General features: G+C 39.9%; 1 protein-coding gene across 2 annotated transcripts in view; it reads right to left on the bottom strand.

Annotated features, from left to right (window-relative positions):
• Positions 1-24,897, bottom strand: part of Prdm5 (PR/SET domain 5) — a 121,406-nt gene that overhangs the window by 19,164 nt on the left and 77,345 nt on the right. For both annotated transcript variants that reach the window (XM_090356634.1, XM_090356635.1), the window contains 2 exons: positions 23,602-23,695; positions 17,978-18,063 (listed from right to left, as the gene is read on the bottom strand). In XM_090356634.1, the coding sequence (XP_090212760.1) occupies positions 17,978-18,063; positions 23,602-23,695 (180 nt within the window). The remainder of the gene's footprint in view (positions 1-17,977; positions 18,064-23,601; positions 23,696-24,897) is intronic.

Here is a 24,897-nt window from a genome sequence, read left to right as displayed (position 1 = left end):
CAAAATAGCTAGAAGTAGAGATCTGGCTCAAGGGATCGAGTGCTAACCTTGAGTAAAAGAAGCTCAAGACAGTGCCAAAGTCCTGAGTTCAAGCCCCAAAAAGAAGGAAGGAAGGAAGGAAGGAAGGAAGGAAGGAAGGAAGGAAGGAAGGAAGGAAGGAAGGAAGGAGAGGGTCATTGCCATTTCTGTGGGCTCCTTTTCCCATGTCTTCATCTAGACCGGTACAACCCTGACTCTCTTCTGGGGTGCTTTCTAGGCCACCTTGACTCTTGGTCACATTCAGCTTTGCCTCCCATCACCGGCCTACAAGCTGGAATCACCAGAAGAGACTGAGAAGCTACTAAGGCATGTTACCTTTTTTGTGGTGCTAACTCTGTGCTAACTCTGTGGGGGATTCTGGGACAGTCTACCCAAGTAAGGAGATTTTACCTGAAGGGGCCATTTGAGAAATGTAGATTGCAGGTGACCCAGATCTAGGTGCTGTTCCTGAGCTTTTGTGCTCAAGGCTTGTGCTCTACTGCTTGAATCTTAGCTCCACTTGGTGGTTAACTGAAGACGAATCTTAAGGACTTCCCTGCCCAGGTTGCAAATCAGACCATTATCCTCACATCTCAGCCCCCAGAATAGCTAGGATTACACAGAAGACACTCCACAAGTCCATCTTATCCTTATCTTTTAAATCTCTTTTTGTGAGCAGAGAATGCTTGGCTCTGGGTAGAGGAACATATCACTCAGACAAAGAAAAAATGCTCAAAGTCCAAGGCTGGTGTTAAAAGTGATGATGCAAATTTAGCTACTTGTGAAAAGGCTCTAGCTACGTTACTATAAATGACATACACACAAAGAACTGTGTGTTGTGTTAAGAAAAAATATTGCTAATATGAATATAGTTTAAGAACTCCCAAGACAGGCGCAATTGCTATTGCAGACAGCAACACTTTCTTATACACATGAGGCACCTGATAAAGGCAGCTGAAAATTTATTTGCTGATGTGAATTCTGAGAACAATGTGGGCTTGTGCCTGGTTAAAAAAAAAAAAAAACACTTTCATCTGAAGCAAGGAATGGTGGGAAAAACTGAAATCATTGACACATAAATTACTTATTTTCCTGCACAATTGCCAATTGTAGTTTATTTTGTAGATCTTACCAAATGCTAATTAAACAAATAGGAGAATTTTATCACAAGGAAAATGTCATATTCATCATCTGACAAGTTATGAAAGCAACTTTTAAAATAAGTTATAATGATAATGTAAAGGAAGACAGATGAAAGGAATTAGTTAGACTTTGAGTGAGAAAAATGTGAGCTGTGCTGTGGTCTTTATCCTCAAGAAATGAACAACATATCTGCATATATATGTATATATACATACATGTATACACACACATGTAAGTTGTTTTCCAAACAAAATGCATACACAAATCCACTCCTTAAAAGTGAATGACAGGAAGGTAAAGTGGATTGTTTGGAAGTGGAGACTGGATAGGAGGCAGGTGAAAGAAGGTAGAGGAGAGTGAATATAGACAAAATACTTCAATACACATGCATAAGTATGACATAAAACCTGTGAACTCATATTTAGGTCAGGAGAGGACAACCACTAGAAGTGGTACACAAGGCGAATTTAATGGGGAAATCCTATATGCACGCACACAAATAGCACAGTGAAACCCCTTGTAATGTTGTAATAAAAAACAGAAAAGGTTAAATTACAAATGATTATGAAAATAAAAACATTTATAGTTGTGATGATGCAAATTGCTGTGCTACCACCTGTTCCTTTGTCTTCCAATGATTCTCTTGGTTTTTATTTTAAAAGCTTGCTAGTGAAAAATCTTACACGTTCCAGATAGCTTTCTAAAAACAACTCTTTTTATTCTCAAAACTTTAATTTACCAATAGGGCATCTCCAAACAAATGTGAAATCTTGATAGTTAATATAAGCTCAGGAAGGAAAATATTCTCTAGTTCCTCTTAAAAAAAAAAAGTCATTTTTTTTTCCAGTCTGGGCTTGGGCTCAGAGCCTGAGCACTGTCCTTGGACTTTCTCAAGGCTAGACCTCTACCACTTGAGCCACAGCACCACTTCTGGATTTTTCTATGTATGTGGTACTGAGTAACTGAACCTGGGTCTTCATGTTTGCTAGGCAAGCACTCTGCTACTACGCCACACTCCAGGCCCTAGAGATCATTTCTTATGCTTTAAACTTACATACGAATTTACCTAAGTGTACCATGCTCTATTTAGAAAAGGTCTCACAGCAATCAGACAATTCCCATGATTACTTGATGTAACTGAGTTAACCAGTCAATAAAAACCAGTAAAGTTTCTGTGAGCTGGCTGGTCATTAATGGCACATACCAAGCTATTCAGGAGGCTGAGATATGAGGATTGTAGCTCAAAGCCAGACTTGGCAAGAAAACATGTGAGACTCTTTTCCAGTCCTGGGCTTGGATTCCGGGCCTGAGCACTCTTCTTAGACAGAACCACTTCTGGCTTTTTCTATGTATATGGTACTGAGGAATTAAACTTGGGTCTTCATGCACTCTACCATTAGTCAAAACTACTGGCCCCATGTGAAACTCTTCTTTCCATTTAACCCATAAAAAGCCAGAAGTGAACCTGTAACACAAGTGGTAGAGTTCTAGCCTTGAGAAAAAAAAAAAAGCTCAGCGACAAAAACCTGCACAAAGTCTCTATTGAATACTGAGTTAGACTTGGTGTGAGAAAAATGTGAGTTGTGCTGTGGTCTTTATCCTCAAGAAAAGCACAACAGATCTGCAAAGACAAGTTCTAGCAGATGAAGGAGACAGCTCCATCCATGGATGGCTTCTGCTGCTCCATGGATTCAATATAGCATAAGGGACATGCATCTATCAACTTTGGGGACATGACAAATGTGTACAGAGTGATGTGAATTTAACAGTCACAACTCCTTACATTTAAGAGGAATATCTAACCAGCCCACAGAAAACTGAATTCATTCAATTTCCTACTTCCCAAACAATATGCATGCCTCTGACATAAGTGATAGAGGAAAGTGTAATCCATCTTGGAACAGAACCGTCAAGTTTCTGCAGAGGTCTGGAGGAGAAAGGAATTATGTAAATGCAAACCTCAGAAAAAGGGGTGTCACATTCTCAAGGACTAACATCGTTATCCTGTTACACAACTCAGAAAATAAAAAGAACAAGATAGAACGGCACTATCTCACATGAAGCTAATTCATCCCTGGCCAGCCAGGCTTGTGCGGCAGCCAAGACATGTCAACGGGTGAAATAAAACCATTGAGGAGAGGGGAGGGAGGAGTCAGGGAAAATCGCATAAGTATAAATTACATGTCTGAGTCCACATACCACACCAGTGGCTAGTTGCATACACCTGCTACTATCAGACCTTAAACATGCTGAAAACACAGCCTATCTATTTGCACAGGTGAGGGTTATAGGGCTGTCCTGGAAGAGATTTGGTTAGATCTGAAAAGATGTTCAAAAGTCATAAAATGCCCCAAAGAGCAGCCAGTCTATCTAAGAAGTAAAAGAACAGGAAAGAAAGACAACACAAGAGGGTTAATTAATGAGAAAATTTGACCTTTCCAACTCTGAATATCATGGATGGTTTAAATTTCCGAAGGCCACTGAAGAATACTTTCTTTCTGTTTTTTTTCTTTCTCTTTCCTTTTTCTTTTTGCCTTTCAGTTCTGGAGCTTGACCCAGGTCCTGAGTTCTGTTCCTGAGCGTTTGTTCTCAAGGCTAGTGCGCTAACACTTAAATCACAGCTCTGCTTCTGGCTTTCTAGTGTTTAATTGGAGATAAGAGTCTCAAGGACTTTCCTGCAGAGGCTGGTTTGAAATATGATCCTCAGATCTCAGTCTTCTGAGTAGCTAGGATTGCAGACATGAACAGTGCAATGGTGCCAGCTGCAAAACACTTTAAGGTTCAGATAAGTATCTTCCTATCCTACTATCTGCTATTATTTTCATTTTTGTTTTTCTTCCCCAACGCAGATTTGAACTCCATCTCTTTTCACAGGTGGCTGAGTCTTCTGTGAAAACGTTGTTGCCTCTGGTGATACTATACACAATCCGGCAGGCGAGTGTACACTTTCCACCTTTACAAACACCTTGTTATCTGCAAAGTACAATGACCTAGCGCCACCAAGGACAGCCATTTGCTTTCTCTTAGCTCTTGGTTGGCTAGGGCCCTGTGTGCTTCTTAAGAAAGAACCTCACATTCACTTCTTTTCAAGAACTATGGTTAACTATAGTTAACCATCAACACTGACCTAAGTCTAGCCTAGAGAAGGTAGACAACACTCCAGTTTTGAACAAATGAGGCAGGCTGGGCTCATGATTCCAGAAAGATGCCTTCAAGCCATTATCCACATGGAAGAGCAGCACGCGAAGGGAGGAAGGGCAGACAATCTGCCGTGATGGCCTGCTTAGATCCCATCGAGGGTCTGTGTGCATCGTTCCCGTACAATCATCAGCTGTCACTTGGGAGGGCAAGGTACTAAACAGAACTGACTGCACAATCTCCTGCATTCCTAGGTCCCAATCTCTCCTCTTGGGTAAAGAGAGTCACAATCCATAATCTAGAATTCTTACTGGTGATGGCACTGAACCATGTTAATTAGCCCTTTTCCTTAAGGAGACAATCCCCTTGGGAGGAGGGGCACCCACCTTGGTCAGGTCCCAGCACTAAAGGCAGGGAAGAAGGGAGGGTGTGTTTTCAACATTTCACATAAGAAACTTCATGGAATGGTAGATCTATAACCACTGCATACGGGAGATGGCTGTAGTGTTTTAATTCTTTATGTCTTGCTTAATTTAGATATACCAGCCCCTTCAATGGCAGGAAAAGTAGTGTGGCACCATCTCCAAGTAGCTTGCTCTCTCTCCTTTCATCACCCTGGTTATTCTTGTTGCTAGATACCCTCTCCATTTAGTCAATATTAATACACTTGGCAGAAGATCCAAGTAACGTCATTCTAATTCTGTATGTAAAGAAAACTAAGTTATCATGAGGCTATCAGAGCATTTAGTGGATGTACCTGCTTCCGTCTTCCAAAATAAAATACACAAGCAACCTATGCACATGAGAACAAAAATACCCATTAGTCATCTCCAGATACCAAATGGGGCTGGAATTCCAGTACCGCACAAAAGGAACGGACATTCCTGGGCATGCAGCAGTCTCAGAACAAGCAATGGCACTTCACAGGACAGATGTTTGAGAACTCACTCATGTCTTGCCAGTGGAGAAATAGAAACAGGATTGAATATTTTCAAAATGCAAAATTCAGTCACTGAGTCATATATTAGTTGGTGATAAACTGTCTTGTATGTTGAAGACTATATTCTTGGTGGAATGTCATTTTTTTGGCACTGATATAGTACTCCACTTACATGTCTGAAAACATGTGTTAATTTAAATCTCATTACCCTATTGTCTCTACAAGGGAAAAAAATAGATCTGAAGCAAGCCAGACATGGTAGCTCATACCTGTAATCCTAGTTAACCAAAGACTGAGATCTGAGAGTCATGGTTTGAACCTAACCCAAGCAGGAAATTCAGGGAGACTCCTCTCTCCAAATAATTACCAAATATCTGGAAGTGGAATTGTGGTTCAAGTGGTAGAATGTAGCCTTGAGAAAAAAAGCTCAGGGACACCATATAGGTTCTGAATTCAAGTCCCAGAATTGCGGACAGACTCACACACATCCATTCCCTGAGCAGAACTTGGACAGAAGCAGAAGTACGCCAAGAAAGATGTGAGTGAGGTCCATATGTACAGGTGTGTATTAATATTTATGCAAATAGAGATAATACAAGAGATACTAGCAGAGGCTCATGGCATCTATCCATCCTTACTAAAATGCTGCTGAGTTCTGGACTAGAACCCAGCTCCATCTTGCAGGAATAGCATGTGTGTTGGGACCTGGGTAATGTCTAGTGGCACAGGTTATAGAGCTGGATGGTAAGGTTCAGTGAGCCTAGGAGGCTCTCAACTCTCTGACAGTCCCGGCTGAAGTAGAACAGAATCACTGAGGAACACTGGACTATAACCAGCTTGGCGTTACAGAAAGCATGGATCTTGGATGGAGGGATTATGTCCCTCACTGCTCTCTGTAGCTCAGAAACTGTCCTGTGGTGAAAGGCCTCAGACCCGACTAGCAGTGCCCTGTGTCTTCCCAGCTCCTATTTCTCCTGCTCTGAGAGTTCTAGACCATGCAATCTCAGATCAGTAAGCCATGCTTCTCATCCACTGGAGTCTGGCATCAAGGATGGGAGCAACAGCACCACAATCACTGCAAACCAGGGCTTTATGAAAGAAAAGGAAAGCCTTAGGAAAACAATCTATCACTCTGATAGGGCTTTACAGTCTAAATAAATAATTTGTTTGGGAAATTGTTCTCCATTCTGGTTCTTATTTTTACAACCTTGAACATATGAGACAGAAGACTAACTTAAGTAAATACATCTATGCATAGATACACGGAAGTTCTTTCTATTTTTTCCAGACACTGATGATTTCAGAGAACACTTAGATACCTGTAGTCATATCCAAATATTCATAAAATCAAAAGACCAATTGGGTCCTTCCTTAAATGAACACCTGCTTTAATTTCCCCAGGATATGACATCACGGAACACAGTCTATTCATTTGCTATGTACAATTTCTTATCTTCTGTTTACCCAGCAAGCAAGTTTGAATTGCCCAATACTTTGCATTAAACCTTTGATGTTAATAAACTTCAAGTGGTGTTGGATTTTGAACTCAGGTTCTCATAGGCAAATCTCTACCACTTCAGTTACCTCTCTAGACCTTTCTTACTTTTTTGTAATTCTTCAGATAGGGCCTCAGGAACAGGCTCTGAAGATAATCGTACTACCCAATCTTCCTGCCGCGCTGAAATTACAAACATGTACCAGCATACCCAGTTTACCAGCTAAAATACATCTCACTAATTTTTCCAGGCTGGTCTTGAACTTTTATCCTCCTAATCCTTGATTCTTAGGGTTATAGAAAGTGTCACAACAGCTGGATCTCACTTGAATATTCTCTAGAGAAAGACTTAGATTACAGAAAAAGAAATAATGTTCATATTACAGATATCCCATTATGGGTAGACAGAATATAGAACACTACATACAGAATGTGATTTCAGTGAAGTCTTCAAAGGTATGCTAAAGGAATTTATCATTGAGAGGAGAACTGAGGGAAAGACAAGGGCTGGCAGTGAGGAACACAATCTTCTAGGTAGAGAATTTAAGTCCTCTTGAGGCCTGTGGAAAGGAAGCATCTTATCTTAATGCTTGGCATATAATCAGAGCCCAGTAAGGGAACCTTACTGTTGAGTTGTATTAATGTTGATTATATTAATCTGCCTATGTCTATCTATTATCATGATAGGCATATGAATAATTTAACTCAGAATTGATGAGGCACACAAATTATTAAAATATAATTAGGTGATATAAAGGGGAAAAATCATGTTCTTGGAATCCATTAATGGATGGAACCCTTGTATAAAACATTTTTTTTATTACAAGATTTCTTGAGGGAGAGGAAGGGTTACCAGAGTTTTTACTTAGGGCCTACGCAAGTGTTCTATTCTTTGATCCCCATTTCCAGCCCCCTTTTGCTTTATCTGTTTTTCAAATAGGGCATATAGATTTTTGCTTGAATAACACTGGATTACAATTCCCCTATCTTTGACTCTCAGGTAGAAAGGGTTCTAGGCATACAGTATTTCTCAGGATCCTTACAACACTTTAGTGGTTAGAACTATCTGAAAAGAATACAAAACAAGTATCAAACATTGTTTCCCAAAGCAAATAGTACTGAAATTTTGTGCTACTTTCCTAAGAATGGCTCCATTTCTTAAAAAAAAAACTTAATGATATATTTCCTTCCTTAAAAATAATGAAAAACTCTCTTCACAGACTTCAGACAGCATATACTCTCTCCTTTATCTTGAAATATATAATTAAAGTCGAAGATAAAATAGTGGCAATATGGGCTGGGAGTTTGGCCTACTGGTAGAGTGATTTGCCTAGCATGCACAAAGACCCGGTTTTGATTCCTCAGTATCACATGCATAGAAAAAAGCCAGAAGTGGTGCTGAGGCTCAAGTGGTAGAGCTCTAGCCTTGAGAAAGTCCAAGGACAGTGCTCAGGCCCTGAGCACAAGCCCAGGACTGACAAAAAAAGGAACAAAAGGCACATGAACTCCTTCATATGTGTATATTAGATCCAAACAGTACGAGGGCAATGACTCAATATTTGGGTATCCAAGGTTATGGACATGGTCTTGGAGATATAAACATAACTACATAGACATAAAACTCTATGATGGAATATATACTCTATAGACATAATATTTTATTATATAGATTAACATGTATGTATGACATACAAACCCTCAGCTTAACTTTAATTATGTTCTAAAAATCTATGTGACAGTGATTGCATAGATTCCCTTCTTGAATACTCGTTAAACATGACATTTGAAATATGACATAAAAATGAGTGTCAATAAAATCTTTAAAAAATAGTGGTGGTATAGCAATAATCAGCCTAAATGCTAAATATTAGTCTTATTTTAACTAAATCTGAAAACTGCTCTAACGCATCTCTTCTTTCTTGGTATTCTTTGCTGATTTACCAAGAAGTGCCACAGGCATATTTGAAACAACTCTATTCATTATTCCAACTAGAGCTGCCAAGGTAGGGAGATGAACTGGTTCTCTGACATCATTAGGTCTCTGGCCTGTGCCCTAAGAAGATGGCTTCTGACAGGATACAGGAGCCCCTAGGAAATGGAGAGGCACTTGCATGAAACCACTGCTGACTGAGCAGGAATACTGACTTGGATGCTTGATAGTCACTTCTGCAGATGCCTAATGAGTTGGTACTAGATGACTGATGAGGCCCTGGAGTTCCAGGAGTACAGAAAAAGGGGACAAGGCACTGCCCAGTTGTGGAATGAGGGTTTGAAATGAGGAGGTCGACCGACTGATAAGTCTTTTTTTAAATGTATTTATTGATAGGAAAGCAGGCAGTAAAAGAGAACACTCTCGTTGGAACAAGAGTGAATTTGGGCTAACAATATACTGGAGAAATATCTGCCTTGTAGTTTCTTTTTCTTCCTTCCTTCCTTCCTTCCTTCCTTCCTTCCTTCCTTCCTTCTCTCCCTCCCTTCCTCCCTCCCTCCCTCCTCTCCTCCTCTCTATGGCAGTATTGCAGTTTGAACTCAGGGCCTGGGTGCTATCCCTGAGCTTTTTTGTGCTCAAAGCTAGCACTCTACCACTTGAGAGTCCAGCTTTTTTATTGTAATGAACTGGAGCTAAGAGTCTCACAGACTTCCCTGCCTGGGCTGCCTCTGAATGGTGATTCTCAGATCTCAGCCTCCCGAGTAGCTAGGGGGATACACTCAGGTCACTGGTGCCCATCTTATCCTTCTTTCTTTAGCAACATAAATGATTAGTCAGGGTTTTCATCCCTGTCCAAATATCTGAGAGAAGCAGATGGAAGAGGAAGGATTTGATCTGGGTCATGGTTACAGAGAACTGGGATGATATAAGGAATGCATCCGCCATGCAATGTGATGAAGGCAAGACTGCAGACCTTCAAGCCTCACTGGGATCGCTAAGAAAGGCTATGAGCTCAAGGAAGCAGGGCGATGGGGAAAAGAAAGAAGCTAGCAAAAAGCATCATGGACTTGTGAAGATGGAGGGCACTACAATGACATGTGGTCCTGGCTGGCCAAGAGTCCAGCATGTACTTGCGTGGTAAGGAAAGAGGAGATGCGGAAACGGAACGCAGATTCGGGCGCTGATGGCTCATGCCTGTCATCATCTTAGACACTCAGGGGGCTGAGATCTGGGGATTGTGGTTCAAAACCAGTCTGGACAGGAAAATTCTGGAGACTCCTAGCTGTGGCTCAAGCAGTAAAGCGCTACACCTGAGCAGAAAGCAGCTCAGTCCCAGATCCTGAGTTCAAGCCCCAGGACAAGCAAAAAAAAAGAACCCTGAATCAGTGATCTATTTGTCCTATGTGTGGGCATGGAGGAGCTGGTCTGGGGTGGGATAGTCTTGTTTTGGCTTTTGCCAAGTAACTATGATGCATGTCCACCTTGATCTTTGCACTTATTGTTGCAGTCAAACATGGGGTGGATCAGTTTCATGGGTTTTCTTTCCCATTTGATTTCATTTCATGTTTACTTATAGTAATTTTTGGTGTTATTGTTATCTCTAAGTTGTAGAACACTAGCTCTAGTGAGACATTAAAGGAAAACTCCCTCCCCTCCCCCTCCCTTCCTGTTTCACCTTCCCTCTCTCCTGCCTCCCTTCTTATCTATGTCTCTATCTCTGTCTTTGTGTGTCTGTTTCTGTGTCTCTCTTTCCCTCTGTCTGCTGGAATGACAGCTCAGATGGCCAGTAAAATAAACAAGCAAACATGTCTATGGCTTCCGAAAGGGCAAGTGGTTTTCCAGAGAAACAAAAATCACTTTTTCTCAAACTTCTCTACCTAATCCTTCTTATTTTTCTTCAGGAGAATTTTAGCTGCTGGCCAGTTTCCCTTCCACTTCATGTAGAGGTCTGGAGTGAATATTCCACCCTATTAGACTCTTCTGTCCTTGCACATGCCTTTCCCCCCCAATCAGAGATAGGGATCCCTGTGTGCATTTTCCACACCCTTGAGATATTCCCATCATGCTCCTTGTCTTGCTGCATGCTTTACTAACCCCATCCTTCCTTCCAGAAACATGACATAGAAGCTGTCTCAATGAAACATAGTTGGCCAATAGAAACAAAATATACGTATGTCCAAATCGTAACAATTCCAACTGGAAACATACTGCTTAGTCAAGAAAGATTCCTTTAATCAGGAGTTCTCTATAATTTCAACAACCGTTTGAAGTCATTGTTAGGCAAAATTAAATAGAAACTGACAGAGTTTCCTAAGACAAATTCCTTTTGCTTTTCATTTTGCAGAAATTATATGAGATATTCAAGAAGGCCTCCGGGTCCCACCTAAAGATTTCCAACTTACAACACAGGGATTTGCTTGAATTCCTGTTGTCCAGAATAAAAGCAATATACATCACTTTACTAAGTGCTTCATAAATAATCCCTCCAAAGGAAATTCTGTCTGTTTTTTCATGATTCGTATGTTCAGATGGCAAGGAGCTCATAAACTCCACCAATACCTCAATTAAAAGACAGGATCTGTTCCAGCTGTGGTAACAGCTGGGGGAAAAAGACGCTTATGATGACCTTCGCCTTTGTGTTGCTGGGCCCTGCTGGGAAAGGAAAAGTTATTTACTCAGTACTGAGAGCTCTTCTTTCAGGTTGGTCAGGTATGAAGCTGATTCAGATCCCTTTGATTGATTATAGGAACAGTATTGAGAACTAGATCTGGAGAAAGAGGGAGGAACACGGGGGATGCAGGAAAAAAGCTCTACTGTTTGTCCCACGATGATCTGCCCGCAAGATTATTTCTGAATCATTCCTTTATCTCAGTCCAAGTCTACAAAGGCAGGAAAATCAAAAATGAGCAGGAGACTGGGAAGAATCCAAAAGATGACCGAGCTTTGGGGATCACCAGAGAGTTTAAAAGGTATGTGTGACTCTGAGGTCAAAATAGTCAATGACCGGTGAGGCTAACAGACACTAAAAAGCTAGATACAAAGTACTTAATTTAAAAAAAAAAAAAGTACTTGGGTCTGGGAGTGTGGCCTAGTGGTAGAGTGATTACCTAGCATGCAGGGAGCCATGAGTTTGTTTCCTAAAAATCACTGTGGCGCAAGTGGTAGAGTGCTAGCCTTGAGCAAAACCCAAGGATAGTACCCAGGCCCTCAGTTCAAGCCCCAGGACTGGCAAATTAAAAAAAGTACTTAGAAGTGGGCACTGATGGCTCAAATCTGTAATCCTAATTACTCAGGAGACTGAGATATGAGGATCACAGTTCAAAGCCAGCCTGTGAAGGAAAGCCTGTAAAACTCTTATCTCTAATTGACCACCAGAAGTGACGCTGTGGCTCCAAGTGGTAGAGAGGTAGAGAAAACCTCAGGGGTAATATCCAGGCCCTGAGTTCAAACTCTAGGACAGATCAAGAAAAGGTACTTAGAGAGAAGACCTGAAAAGGCCTCAACTCTGAGACTGCCTTACCTTCTCAGTTTTCTCCAATGTTCAACACTTTCCTCCAGTATTTGAATGCCCTTTATCCTCCTACCCTTGCCCCAAGTCCCTTAAATATTCACTCCGGTGTGTCATGATGTGAAATCACCAGCAACATCAAGGCAATCTGTACAACATGCTCTCCCATGAATACATAGTATCCAACACAGATCGAACATACAACAGGCTTAGTAAACATTTATGGAATAAGTGAAACCTGTCCCTGGGATCCAGTACTGTTACATAACAAATGAATTTTGTGCTTAGGACATGGGGTGGATAGATCAGTGAGCACAAAACCTTGGCACTGCGATCAAGGCAGTGACAGAGATTAGTTGTAACGGGATGTTCATGAGTGACAAAGGAATAATCTAATTCCTTTCTGGCTTGCTTTTGAAACACTTAAAACGGGTTTTAGTATTATCTCCCACTGCTATGATCTCCATCTCCTTCCACAAGCTGTTCTCTTAAGGGAGCACCAAGCATTAAGCACCCAAGCACTGAGCACTAAGCAGGGAAGGAAGACTGGAACTGGAAGTATTGCAATGTCCACCTGAGCACCAGCCAACCCAACTCCACAGCCATCAGCAAGCAAGCTCTGTATGCAAGTGAAGAAACACAGCACAGGATAGCCCAGAAACAAATATCACCATTTCATGTTATTCTCATCAACAGAGCTCCTAATTCAACCTGTACCAAGTGACCATGTTGGTAAATTTTCCACTTTACTTAATTCCAGGATTAAAGGATATTATACACTGGATTAGGGATTTAAAGATCACACCTTTCTGGACTTCTCAAATATTTTTCAGGATAATATACATTTTTGTAAACAATAATGTTATTTTTTTAGGTCTGAGACTGTGACTGGGATTCAGTACCTGAACTTCTTGCTCATTGGCTAGTGTTCTATCAATTAAGCCACGCCTCCTACCTCATTAATAGTGTTTTTAAGCACTGTTTAAGAAGTGTGCTTTTCTAATGAGGGTGCAGCTCCTGTTGGTAAAAGGTGACTACTGAATGCCTAACATCAACTCAGGAACATTTTGAAAAGTGCTTATACTTGAATACTCTAACCAGAAATGTGACTCACTTTAAAATGAAGAGCCAGTCAAGGGCCACTGGCTTATACCTGTAATTCTAGTTGCTTAGGAGGCTGAAATCTGGGATAACAGTTTGAAACCAGCCCAGTTAAAAAAGTTCTTGAAACTTATCTCCAATAAATTACAAAAAAAAGAAGGAAGGAAGGAAGGAAGGGAGGGAGGGAGGGAGGGAGGGAGGGAGGGAGGGAGGAAGGAAGGAAGGAAGGAAGGAAGAGAGGGAGGGAGGAAGGAAGAGAGGAAGGGAGGGAGGGAGGGAGGAAGAGAGGAAGGGAAAAGGTGGGAGTTTAGCTGTGGTTCAAGTGGTAGAGCACTAGCCTTGAGCTCAGGGAGAGAGCCCAGGCCCTGATTTCAAGCTCCAACACTAGAGTGACAACAAAAAGAATAAATAAAATAAAAAGATGCAGATCATTTAAGTAAAATCATACTTACTCAGCACTGTGTAATATTTAGATTTGCTACAATGATCTGTTAATGATAATTAACCACTGTAAATCTTAAAACACTGTGCTTTGTTTACTGTTTACTGTTTGTTTATTGTTTTGCTTATTTGTTTCAAGAGCTGACTACTTCTCAAGGTATTATGGGTGGACAGGCTCTGTGGCAAGTCGTACCTGGTGTCATCCTTGTATGGCCGTCAGTGGGCTTTAGCTGAACTCACCTGCAAGTCAGCAAGGGCTAGATATTCATAAGAAGTCCTCCAGAGGGCAGCAGTTCAGGGCGGCTGCAGTGCAGAGAGCTACCGGCCTGACTGTTATTTGGGTCTAGATAATATTGTTGATGACATGAGACCCAAGCTTTCTTACTGACCTAGCTTCTGGCTTTCCAGAGAATCACTCCTGCTTCATTCTAGTAGGTAAGCAAGTCAGAGGGAACAGCCTAGATTCAAGAATGAGAAATTTCTCTTCCTGCTGAGGACAGGGGCAGAAGCATCAGGAAGGAACAGGTGGAACTATTTTGGGAATTACTGTTTCACATCATCATTGTCTCTAGTATACATTGTGTTCAGATGCACAGGACTACATCTGATTCCCCTTAAAAAAAAAAAAAAGAAATCAGGCTGAGTATTGGTGGTTCACACCTATAATCCTCGCTACCCAAAAGGGAGAGATCTGAGGATAGCAGTTCAAAGCCAGCCCAAGCTAAAAAGCCCACAAGACTCTTATCTCCAATAACTACTCAAAAGTGGAGCTGTGACTCGAGTGCTAGAGTTCTAGTCTTGAGGGAAAATGTTAACGTAGAGGTTCTGAGTTTAATCTCCAAGATAGATTAAAAAATCATAGAATGAAATAAGAATGGAAGCACCATCAAAAGATTAAAAGAAAATCAAGAGATGATTGCTTAAGTTTCAATTCTAGCTATTTAAGAGGTGAAGATTGGAAGATTGTGGTTTGAGGCAAAAAAGAAAAAAATTGCAAGCAGTCCCTTATTAATGGCTGAGTACAGCGATGTACTGTCAGCCCAGGAAAGACCACAGTTCAGGCCCGTCCAGCATAAAGCTAGACTCTGCCTCAGAAATAACCAACCTGCAGTAGGCCAGTAGAATGATATAGGTGGAACAGTGCTTGCCTTATAAATAAGAAATTCTGAGTTCAGAACCTCAATACCACAAGAACCAAAAGAAACAAACAAATGAAACCCAAATACACAAAAATAAAGCCATTGAAAACGATAACAGAAACCTAGGCAGTTCTTGGGGTGTTCAAACTCTGATGTAAATGTAACTCTACACGTAAAACAATAAATATAGTGGAACAGAATTTTAATTCCGCCTGTCTTTTGTCACTTTCGTCAGTGAATTTAAAACTGAATTCTAGTTGTTGTTGTTTTCTTTAAATTTTTTTTTTACCTCTTCTTCTTCTTCAAGCCTATGGAATTCCAAAGAAGCTGTCATTGTGTTCCAGTGTGCCTGGGCCAGAATCCTCACCTTAGGAATCTCATTGTAGATGCCAAGAAAAAGTAATTGTAATTAGGAAATTTAAAATGTTCTTTGCTACTACATTGAGAGCTGATGAGTTCATGGGCCCTAGTTCAACAGAAAATAAGAATCCAGGGGACTCTGCCAATTGGTTCATGACCATTAAAAAGAATTTCCACAAAGTAAGGAAAAACACAGGGACAAATAAAGTTGTCAGTCCCAAAAAGGAAGTTATTTTTCAAATGTTTTTTTTCCCCTTTCACAAAGAAATAGCAGCTTTTAGCAGTAAATTAAGAATGCTAAATTTCATGAAGGTCTAGAGTTTGAGCCAAATAAAATACAATAGTATTTTAAGCCGAATTTACCTTGTATAATTCACTGGCAAAGTATATCAAATTCTCTATGAAATATGTGGCTCCACGAAATAATAAAACATTTACTAATTCCAAAAATTAATTAAAGATAGCTTCAATAATATTAATAAACTTAATATTCTTGCATAGAAGATGCTTAGGCTAGGTCGGTCTTTCAAAAATTTACATTCCACCCACCAAATCATCATAAACTTGAAAAACCAAAATAAACTGCTATATTGGCTTTTAATATTCTAATCTTATATAAATATAGAAGCAGTTCTTTCTTTTCTGTTTTTCTTTTTTGTGCTGGTCCTGGGGCTTGAACTCAGGACCTGGTCCATTCCTTTGTTTTTTCACTGTAGGCTATTGCCTCACCATTTGAGCCATAGCTCCCCTTCTGTTTTTTGGTGGCTAATGAGATGTAAGAGCATCACAGACTTTCCTACTGGCTTTGAACCATAATCCTCAGATCTGAGCCTCCTAAGTAGCTAGGATTATAGGTGTGAGCCACTGAAGCCCACAGTAAAAGGTATTTTTTTTCCATCAGGGCATTCGTTACATAGCATTTTCTGTGGTATAACCACGTCTACCTTAAGGTAATCAGGGAATGATATAATAGGCACATTACAAAGAGCATGGATTCTTTTTTCTCAAGTGTCACTTCTAAATACATAATACATGATTGACGTTTTTGTGGTAACACTCACATATCAAGTAACTTCTTAAAACAAGTTAAAACTAACTTGAAATTCCTTTAGTGATTCTCACTGTGAAACATTTTGACCATTGTACACTGAAACTGTATCATCATAAATAGTACTATTTGTTTAATCCTTTGAAGTTTGCAAAGTAGCTTTATATTAGTAAGTATCCAATTTCTAATATTCAGAATATGGCTTTGCTTTTAATAGCACAGAATACGAAAACTACTGTGGGTGGCAAAGCTTCTTTTCTTCTCTTCTACAAGGGTAAGAAGATTTTTCCAGGCAGGGATGGGGGAACAGTAGAGTTGGGGGCTTGAACTTGGGGCCTGGGCACTGTCCCTAAGCATTTTTTGCTCAAAGCTAGCACTTTACTCCTTAAGCCACAACGCCACTTCTGGATTTTTGGTGGTAAATTGAAGGTAAGAGTCTCACAGATACTTCTGCCTAGGCTGGCTTTGACTTTCCTCATATGTAGCCTCCTGAGTAGCTAGGATACCAGTGTGAACCATCACCAGTGAAAAGACGCACAGAGAAAAAAATCAAGAATAGGTATGTTAAACAACATTTAATTCCATGTGGAAATGAATGACCAGAACAGGGAGCAAAGAAACACACCCAGATGTGGGATAAATTGCACAGAATTCTTGTTTTAAAGCATGTGAGACTAGGGCTTCAGTCTGTTAAAGCCATGACAGACAACAGTCCACGAGTGGGGACAGAAGGACAAAGGCCCGGTGGGATGGAGTGAGACACAGCACAGTGGGCCCTGGAATGCTCTGCGATGCATGCCCCAACAGCCTCTCTCCACAGTGTCAATGACTTGTGAGCCTTCTCTTGCAAATATACTTCCATATAAGCACACAGTGATCAGATGCTCATGATTTACCTCCATTCACCAATATTCCTTTTAGTGGTGAATATTCTATCAGACAATTCTTTGTTTTCTAATCATAAAATACTAAAATCTATTTATTAATTACTTGGTCATCTATAACTTTTTTGCCAGTCCTAGGCAAAAAAAACTCAAGGCCCAGGCACTGTCCTTGAGCTTTCTCAAGGCTAGCGCTCTACCACTTGAGCCACAGCAACACTTTCGGCTCTTTCTGTATATGTGGTAGCAAGGATTGAACCCAGGGCTTCATGCATGCTAGGCAAGCACTCTACCACCAGGTCATGCTCCCAGCTCTCATTTGCAATTCCAAGGGTCAGGACCTTTTGGGAGGGGACTGGAATTGTTGTTACTGATGATGATTTGCCTTTAATTTTGTTTTTAATCTTGCTGGGCACCAGTAACTCATGCCTGTAATACTAGCTACTGCGAGGCTGGATCTGAGGATTATGGTTTGTAGCCAGTCCAGAAAGGAAAGCTCATGAGATTCTGACCTAAAATTAGCCACTCAAAAAGCTAGAAAGTAGAGCTGTGTGGTTCAAGGTAAAGCTCAGGGGCAGTGTCCAGGTGCTGAGATCAAGTCCCAGGACCAACACACACACACACACACACACACACACACAAATCCAACCCCAAAACCAAAGCACATAAACTATAAACATTGCCAAAAAGGTTGTCTTCAAATGTGTGTCCTAGATATATCCATAGAATAGAAGAGGAATCACTTTAGTTTTCCCCTGGTACATCAAACATACTTCTTTTAGATACCCAGGGTAAGTTGGGCAGGTCAGAGCAGAGAGACAGCGTGCAGTCTTACCCGGGTGTGAGTTCGAATGTGCATCTTCAATCCATCATTCTTGCTGAATCCTTTTTCGCAGTAAGGACACTGATAAGGACGTTCACCTATGAGGAAATGGAGTCTCTATGTCAGAAGTTATGTCAAGGAGTGTGTGTGCTCACCTACAGATGCCCAGCTCGACACGGCTCTCTAGGCACAGGACAGAAGTAACCTTCGTGACAGCTGAGGCACACGTGCTGTGGTCTTTCCTCTCAGGGAAAACACATCCAGCAAACAGCAATAAACACAACACCGGCAGCTTTGCTACAGGTTGCTTGTAATAGCTTCAGCCCCTTTAAGACACTGTTAAAAAATATTTTGTGTAGCGGGGGTGGGAGGAGGGAAATGGGGACCAAGACCTGAGAAAAGGTATCCATGTTTGTGAAGTAATGCACCTTCTATCTGGTGAATATAATGTAATCCTTCTGTTAATTACAATAAAAATATATGAAAAAATATTTTGTGTTATCTATTTTTTTCTATCATCACACTGTCTTTATAATTAAATAGTCCACTAATTATTTTGGTGAAAAAAGTTTCATAGGAATGAATCCACTTTAGTTAGGAGTAGGATTTTTCCAAATAGTTTTGTGAAACTGGCATAGGTTTAAAAGAGCCAATAGTATTTAAAATATGTGATTATTACTTTTAAAAATGCCATTTTTAGAAATAGCCCATCTCAGGCTAAAATGTACACAATGGATAGGATGATTTTAAGACACAAATGCATCACATTTTATTAATCTTTGTTATTACCTTTAAGTAACTGGGAAAGGGGTTTCAATCACGTCAGTTTATACACACAATGAATTTTTATTGATGTCACCCCTTCCATCATTTTCTCCCATCTCTTCATCTAATGACTTACCTATCAATAAGCTTGTTGATTAAAACTACAACAGCTCAGGGCCAATGGCTCACATCTGTAATCCTAACTCCTAGGTAGTGGAGCTGTGGTTCAAGGAGCAGATGCTAGCCTTGAGCAAAACAAACTCAAGCACAGCACTCTGGCCTGAGTTCAAGCCTCAGGACTAACAAAACAACAACTGGCCTAATCAATCTTTCAGGATCCCAAATATCAAAAGAGAAACCAAAAGAATAATAAAGATACAAGCAATATCAACTAGTATATTATAAATGATACATAATCTAATTGAGTTTGTGACAGTCTTATTAATTCACTAACATGAAATTTTAAGTTAAACGCCACTCTTTTTTTTTGCCAGTCGTGGGTCTTGAACTCAGGGTCTGAGTATTGTTCTTGGCTCTTTCAATACTAGGGCTCTTGTGTCACAGCACCACTTCTAGCTTTTCTATATATGTGATATTGAGGAATCAAACCTGGGTCTTCATGTATGCTAGACAAGCACTCTATTACTAGGCCAAACTCCCAGCCCTAAGTGCTACTCTTTTATTCTTCCCTCTGAACTATTTCAACTTCAGGCAAACTTTGATATATGTACTATTAATTATCGCCTGAAACAAGAGGGTCTTTGGCTTGGGGTGGGGCTCAAATGGTAAAACACTTGCCTAAGAAGCATGAAATCCGGAATTCCATCCCTAGTACCGCACAAAAAGAAAAAAACAGGGCCTTTAAAACTTTTTAAAGGAAAATGAAGATAATGACACTTTCCTGAAAGAAGAAAAGGAATACATCTCCTTTAAATGTCTTTTCTGCATATTATTAACTTAAAATCAACTGGGTAGAAACTGAATACAGACAAAGAATTTTTTCAAAGAGAAAGAAATGGTCCTGAGTATTGGCAGTCAGTCATTATCTTAAGAGACACACACAACAGATACTAAGCAAGTAAAAGCCATGGGTCTGAAGACTTCACTTATGATGACAAAAATGCCAATCAATAATCCTGAAGGAGAAACTGAGGCTTTTGAAGTATGATGTGAATGAAATCATTTATTTTCATGCCGACTGTACATGTCAGGATTCTACATGCTGTTGAGAATATCTCTCATGTTATTCATGAGGCACTTAGAATCTAAATATAGTAAAATAAATCATTTCTCAGCACATGAAAGCCACTTAATTTCTTTAAAAATGAAATAAATCCACTTAAATTTTTATTTGTGTTTACACACAAGTTACCTGTTTTTGCTTATTAAAGCTGTAATTGTCCCATAGTTACTTCTAATTTTTCACAACTACTATCTAAGGTTTCACATTTAAAAGAGTAAATAATTTATTTAAAGTAAGTATTACAGAAAAAAGTGAATTAACTACAAATATAATCCAGTTATAATATACCAGTTCTTTTTTTCTAAGCTAGTCATAAGTATTTACCAAAAATAAATAAATAAATACTCCAAAGACAGTGATTTATGACTACATTCAAATAACAGCGTGTAAGCTCGCCTGTAACAGAAGGACCATCACAGCCGGTATCTATTAACATGGAAACTTGGTTGGAAATCTAGGCAAGTAATTAACCTTTTGGCCAAAGCTTTCAAAATCCAAAAGCAGTTCCTAAGACTTCTTTCATAATTTATGAACAACTGATGGAATTCATGTCACAGTCTGTGGATTCCCTGGCTCAATGAGCCCGATTCTCACTGACCCACAGGAGAATGTGAGCTCCCACCTCAATTGACCGGCACAGTGCTATCTCTGTCATTCCAATGCAAGAAAGTGAGATGATAAATGACAGAGCTGCCCACCAGAAACAGAGCTAACTGCTTGCCTTCGCAAGAGACAGCAGTTAACACCCCATACCTGCAGTCACCCCAGACCAGCCCTACCTGAAATCAAACCCTTGTCTTTAGCAAATGATCGCAACTGGAATGAAAGTGTACGAATGGATAGGTCAAATGACCCTAACTGGAAAGTCAAACATGCACAAAGGAAGTACCAGCCCACCTGTGGGTGGAGGCAGCAGTTTACAGACAGAGAACAGACCTAACATCAGCATGGAGGCTCACCTGTCACGCGCTCATGCTAGAGTTTCATATGCACCTGAGTTTATTCCTCACAACCACACTGTGCTGTACAGATTACCATCATTCCTGGTTTTTTTTTTCAGCTGAGAAACTAAAACTTAAAGAGGAAATGCCACTTACTAAGTTCAAACAGAGGAAATAAAATACGGTGAAAGCCTCCAATCTGACTCCAGGATCCATCCTCTGGACATTAATAATAGCTAATTATTACAAATAGCTAATTTTTTCTGGTGGGAAAAGCCAGAGGTCACAAACCACAAACCCTCAAGTTTCCAGGCCAAGATTGAGTTAAACATTCTGTCTGTAATTAGGTGATAGATTTCAGAATAGGAGAAAGAGTACAGGGTGTGTCAAAGGCAAGAAATAAGAACAAATAGTATTCTTCAAAAAGACTGAGTCAAAACCTAACAATATGAGTACTAGGAAAGGGGTACTTGCAAGGCATGGCATGAGGGACAAGAGGGAAAAATTTAAAAAGAACCAGGGAAACGAACAGAATGCAGGCAAGAATGTACTATATATGCCATAGAACTGAGAAAAATAAAGGAACAGGTAGGTGGAAAGGTGAAGATGTTGAAGGAATGATAAAGATCAAGATGCACTGCATTGTATATACGGTGCTTTGCCAAATGGCAAAAAAATCAATATATAACCTAAAAATTAAGAAAAGTGAGGGAAGGGATAGGGTAGAGGTGGAATTGGTGAGAATTGTGGCGCTGGATTCAGAAACTGCTGTTAAACGGCAACTCCAGATAGATAGATAGACAAACAGACAAATAGACAGACATAAATGCTATGCAACTTCCCAGAACTAACAGGTAATAATCCAATAGCTAAATATCACTCTCCTGTTGAATGAGCAGGAGCCAATAAAAAACGTAATGTGAAGGACACTGCTTCTAATGCTGCACAAAATAACACTGTTGGAAGTTACCAATTCGTGTGTTGGGAAGAAACTATCATAGTTTCCTTAAAAACTTAGTGGTAGTTCATGTCAGAAAAAGGATAATTATACTTCCAAAAGGATTAATGGACTGATTACTGTAAGGAAAATAAAATTGACTTTCAATATTTTTGAAAAGCCAGAAAAAGGATAATTATACTTCCAAAAGGATTAATGGACTAATTATTGTAAGGAAAATAAAATCGACTTTCAATATTTTTGAAAAGCATTACACACTAGAATAGAGTACTAAATTTGACTTATCTTGAGCATCCACAGCAATATCTGCAAAAACCTGCAGATACTAAGGTGTCTAAGATAACACATACATTCTCATTTTAGCTACAAATATTCCAAAATAAAAAATATGCTCCACTGTTGTCCCTTCCTTTTCTGATGTCTGATAGTGTTGCTGCTTTGCCTGTCTTGAACTAATATTTCTATATGCACAGCCTGACTGTTCCAGTGAATTTAGTGCTAGTTGCTGGGGATGCAATGGTTAAAGAAAGTCACAAATTTTGGGTCTATCGAATAGGAAGCTTCAAGCTTCAATTATGTAGTTTATCACATAAACACAGCCTGGCTACTGAAAAGCTATTTCAGACTAGTGTAAAGTCATCTCCAGAACAGAATTAAGAGTAATTGTTCAAGTATTTATCTACATGGTCAATAAAATCCAGCTAAAGCTCTCTTAAGAATACCCAGTGTTTCCAGGGACAAGTGAACCTCACTTGTAATTCTAGTGACACACTAAGATCTGAGGATCTCAACTTGAAGCCAGCTATGTCAGGAAAGATCATAAAACTCTTATCTCTAATTTAGCACCAAAAAAGCCAGAAGTGGAACTCTGGCTCAAGGTGGGAAAGTGCTAGCCTTGAGCAAGAAAGCTCAGGGACATCACCCAGGCCCTGATTTCAAGCCCCAAGACTGGTACAAAAAAGAAAGAAAGAAAAAGAATAATCAGTGTTCAATCAGCCCTCCCTAGACATAACCACTTTTTTGGAGAAATTGTTTAGGAAAGGAAAGAGACCTTTAGGAAACAACCCAGAACAAAGAGATATCACTGATATAACAGCTATATCACAGACACGGTAGACTTAGTTTTAAAAGATCACTATGGTTTAGTGTCAGTGGCTCATCTATAATCCTAGTTATTCAAGAGGGTGATATTTGAAGATCATGGGTCAGAGTCATCGAGGCAGATATACCTGAGATGCTCTGATCTCCAATCAACCAACTCAAAGCTAGAACTAAAGCTGTGGCTCAGGTGTATCTGAGTGCCCATTCATTCTTAAGTGAAAAAGCCCAGAGGATTTGAGGCCCTGAGTTCAAGCCCAAGTACACATGTGCACACACACACACACACACACACACACCACTATCACTTTCAGTTTGAGTTACAGAACAGACTGGAAGAGGAGGAGGCTTTCAACTTTCATGAAAAGTGAAAGCATGGTTCCATCCATTAGAATCTTTTATAGAGTACAATCACTGTTAAATACAAATGGAATTGTAAAAAATTGTCCCCTTCAGGTATTTTACTTAATTTTGAAAAGTGGTTGCTGAGAATTCTTTTGCAAAAAGACCTGGATTTTTTCTAATACTTTAGGAAGATTAATTCTAATCAGAGTGTTATTTTGGATTTGGAGTGCACTGCCTGTTCTAAAATGCTTGTTTCTGTGGCTTGATTCGGGGTCGCTGTCCTTACCTGTGTGGCTGCGGATATGAACTCTCAGCGTTCCACTGCTCGCAAACTTCTGGCCACAATATGGGCAGACTTTCTCCTTTTCTCCGGTATGTGTCTACATGAAGAGGAACAGGAAGGGGTTAAATAGAGAATTCAGCAAAGATGATTAAGTGCCTCTGACAACAGTAATTCCTTCTTTTCCAGGATTATGTTTCATTAAAATGATTTAATATCACAGGGAGAATTTCAACAATTTATCATGGTTATTCCCAGGAGTTCATAAAAGCCCTTCGAATTGTGCATTAGTGTTAATTTGAAAATAATTCAGGAGTTTACTTTTTAGGCTGTTATGGAGTTCCTAAGTTATTCAAAACCAGCATATGCAGGGGGAAAAAAAATCACAGTTGGAAGGGCGCTGTAGCTGCCTTCCTGTGCTGCCACAAAACACCTCTTTCGAACCGTATTTTTTTACATTCTTTGTGAAGACAGAATTAATCTCAATAAAGTCATCTGTAACTTAAGTTGCACTTGTCTGAACTGGTTTCCTTTTTTTTTAACCGCAAAGCAGAAAGGGACATAAATCTAACTTGCCTTTCAAAATCAGCACGCATCAACAGTTAATATGAATATTTCTGCTCTCAACTTATCTTGAATCCAAGCGCAAAATGATCCCACTTTTAGAAAAGGTGAATTTTGGTGTCAGAAGAGTTTAAGGAAGTGATATGGGTGGGCTTTGAAATCAGCTTCTTCATCTCCTCAAGACATCAGGTTTCGACTCAGATCAAAATAGATCTTACAACGAAGCCACACGCCAGCTTTAGTGTTACTTAACCATAGGATGAGGGTGAATACCGTGTAGGGAATGTAGAGGCATTTCCTTCTAATAGTGATTTATTCTCTATGATACTGAGAATTTATGGTTTTTTTCAAGATACAGTCCAAAAATTAAATAGAAGCAGATAATGAATCAATTCAGTTTCTACAGTAGCAAAGTACCCACAGCTGTGTTCACATGAGTGCATTGTTCGTAGGCTAATTATACCCAACTTTGTTCTCTATTTAAAAAAATGGAGAAGGTTTTTAAAAGCAGCTGGCTGGCTTCAGTGGGGCTGAGATATGAGGATCTCAGTTAGAAAGAAGCCTGGACATAAAAGTGTGTTAATTATCAATTAAGCAGCAAAAAAGTTGGAAGTAGAGGTAAGGCTCAAATGGTGGACCACCAAAAAGCCAAGTGAGAGTACAGCGTCCAGAGTTCAAGACCCCAGTACTGGCATGTTAACGCACATGTACACACACGCGTATACACACACACACACA

Source organism: Megascapheus bottae, chromosome 23 (genome assembly GCF_031878675.1).
Source record: "Megascapheus bottae isolate mThoBot1 chromosome 23, mThoBot2.hap1, whole genome shotgun sequence".
Classification (NCBI taxonomy): Eukaryota; Metazoa; Chordata; class Mammalia; order Rodentia; family Geomyidae; genus Megascapheus; species Megascapheus bottae.
Note: the sequence above shows the minus strand (reverse complement) of the source record. Positions and strands in the feature narration are given on the sequence as shown.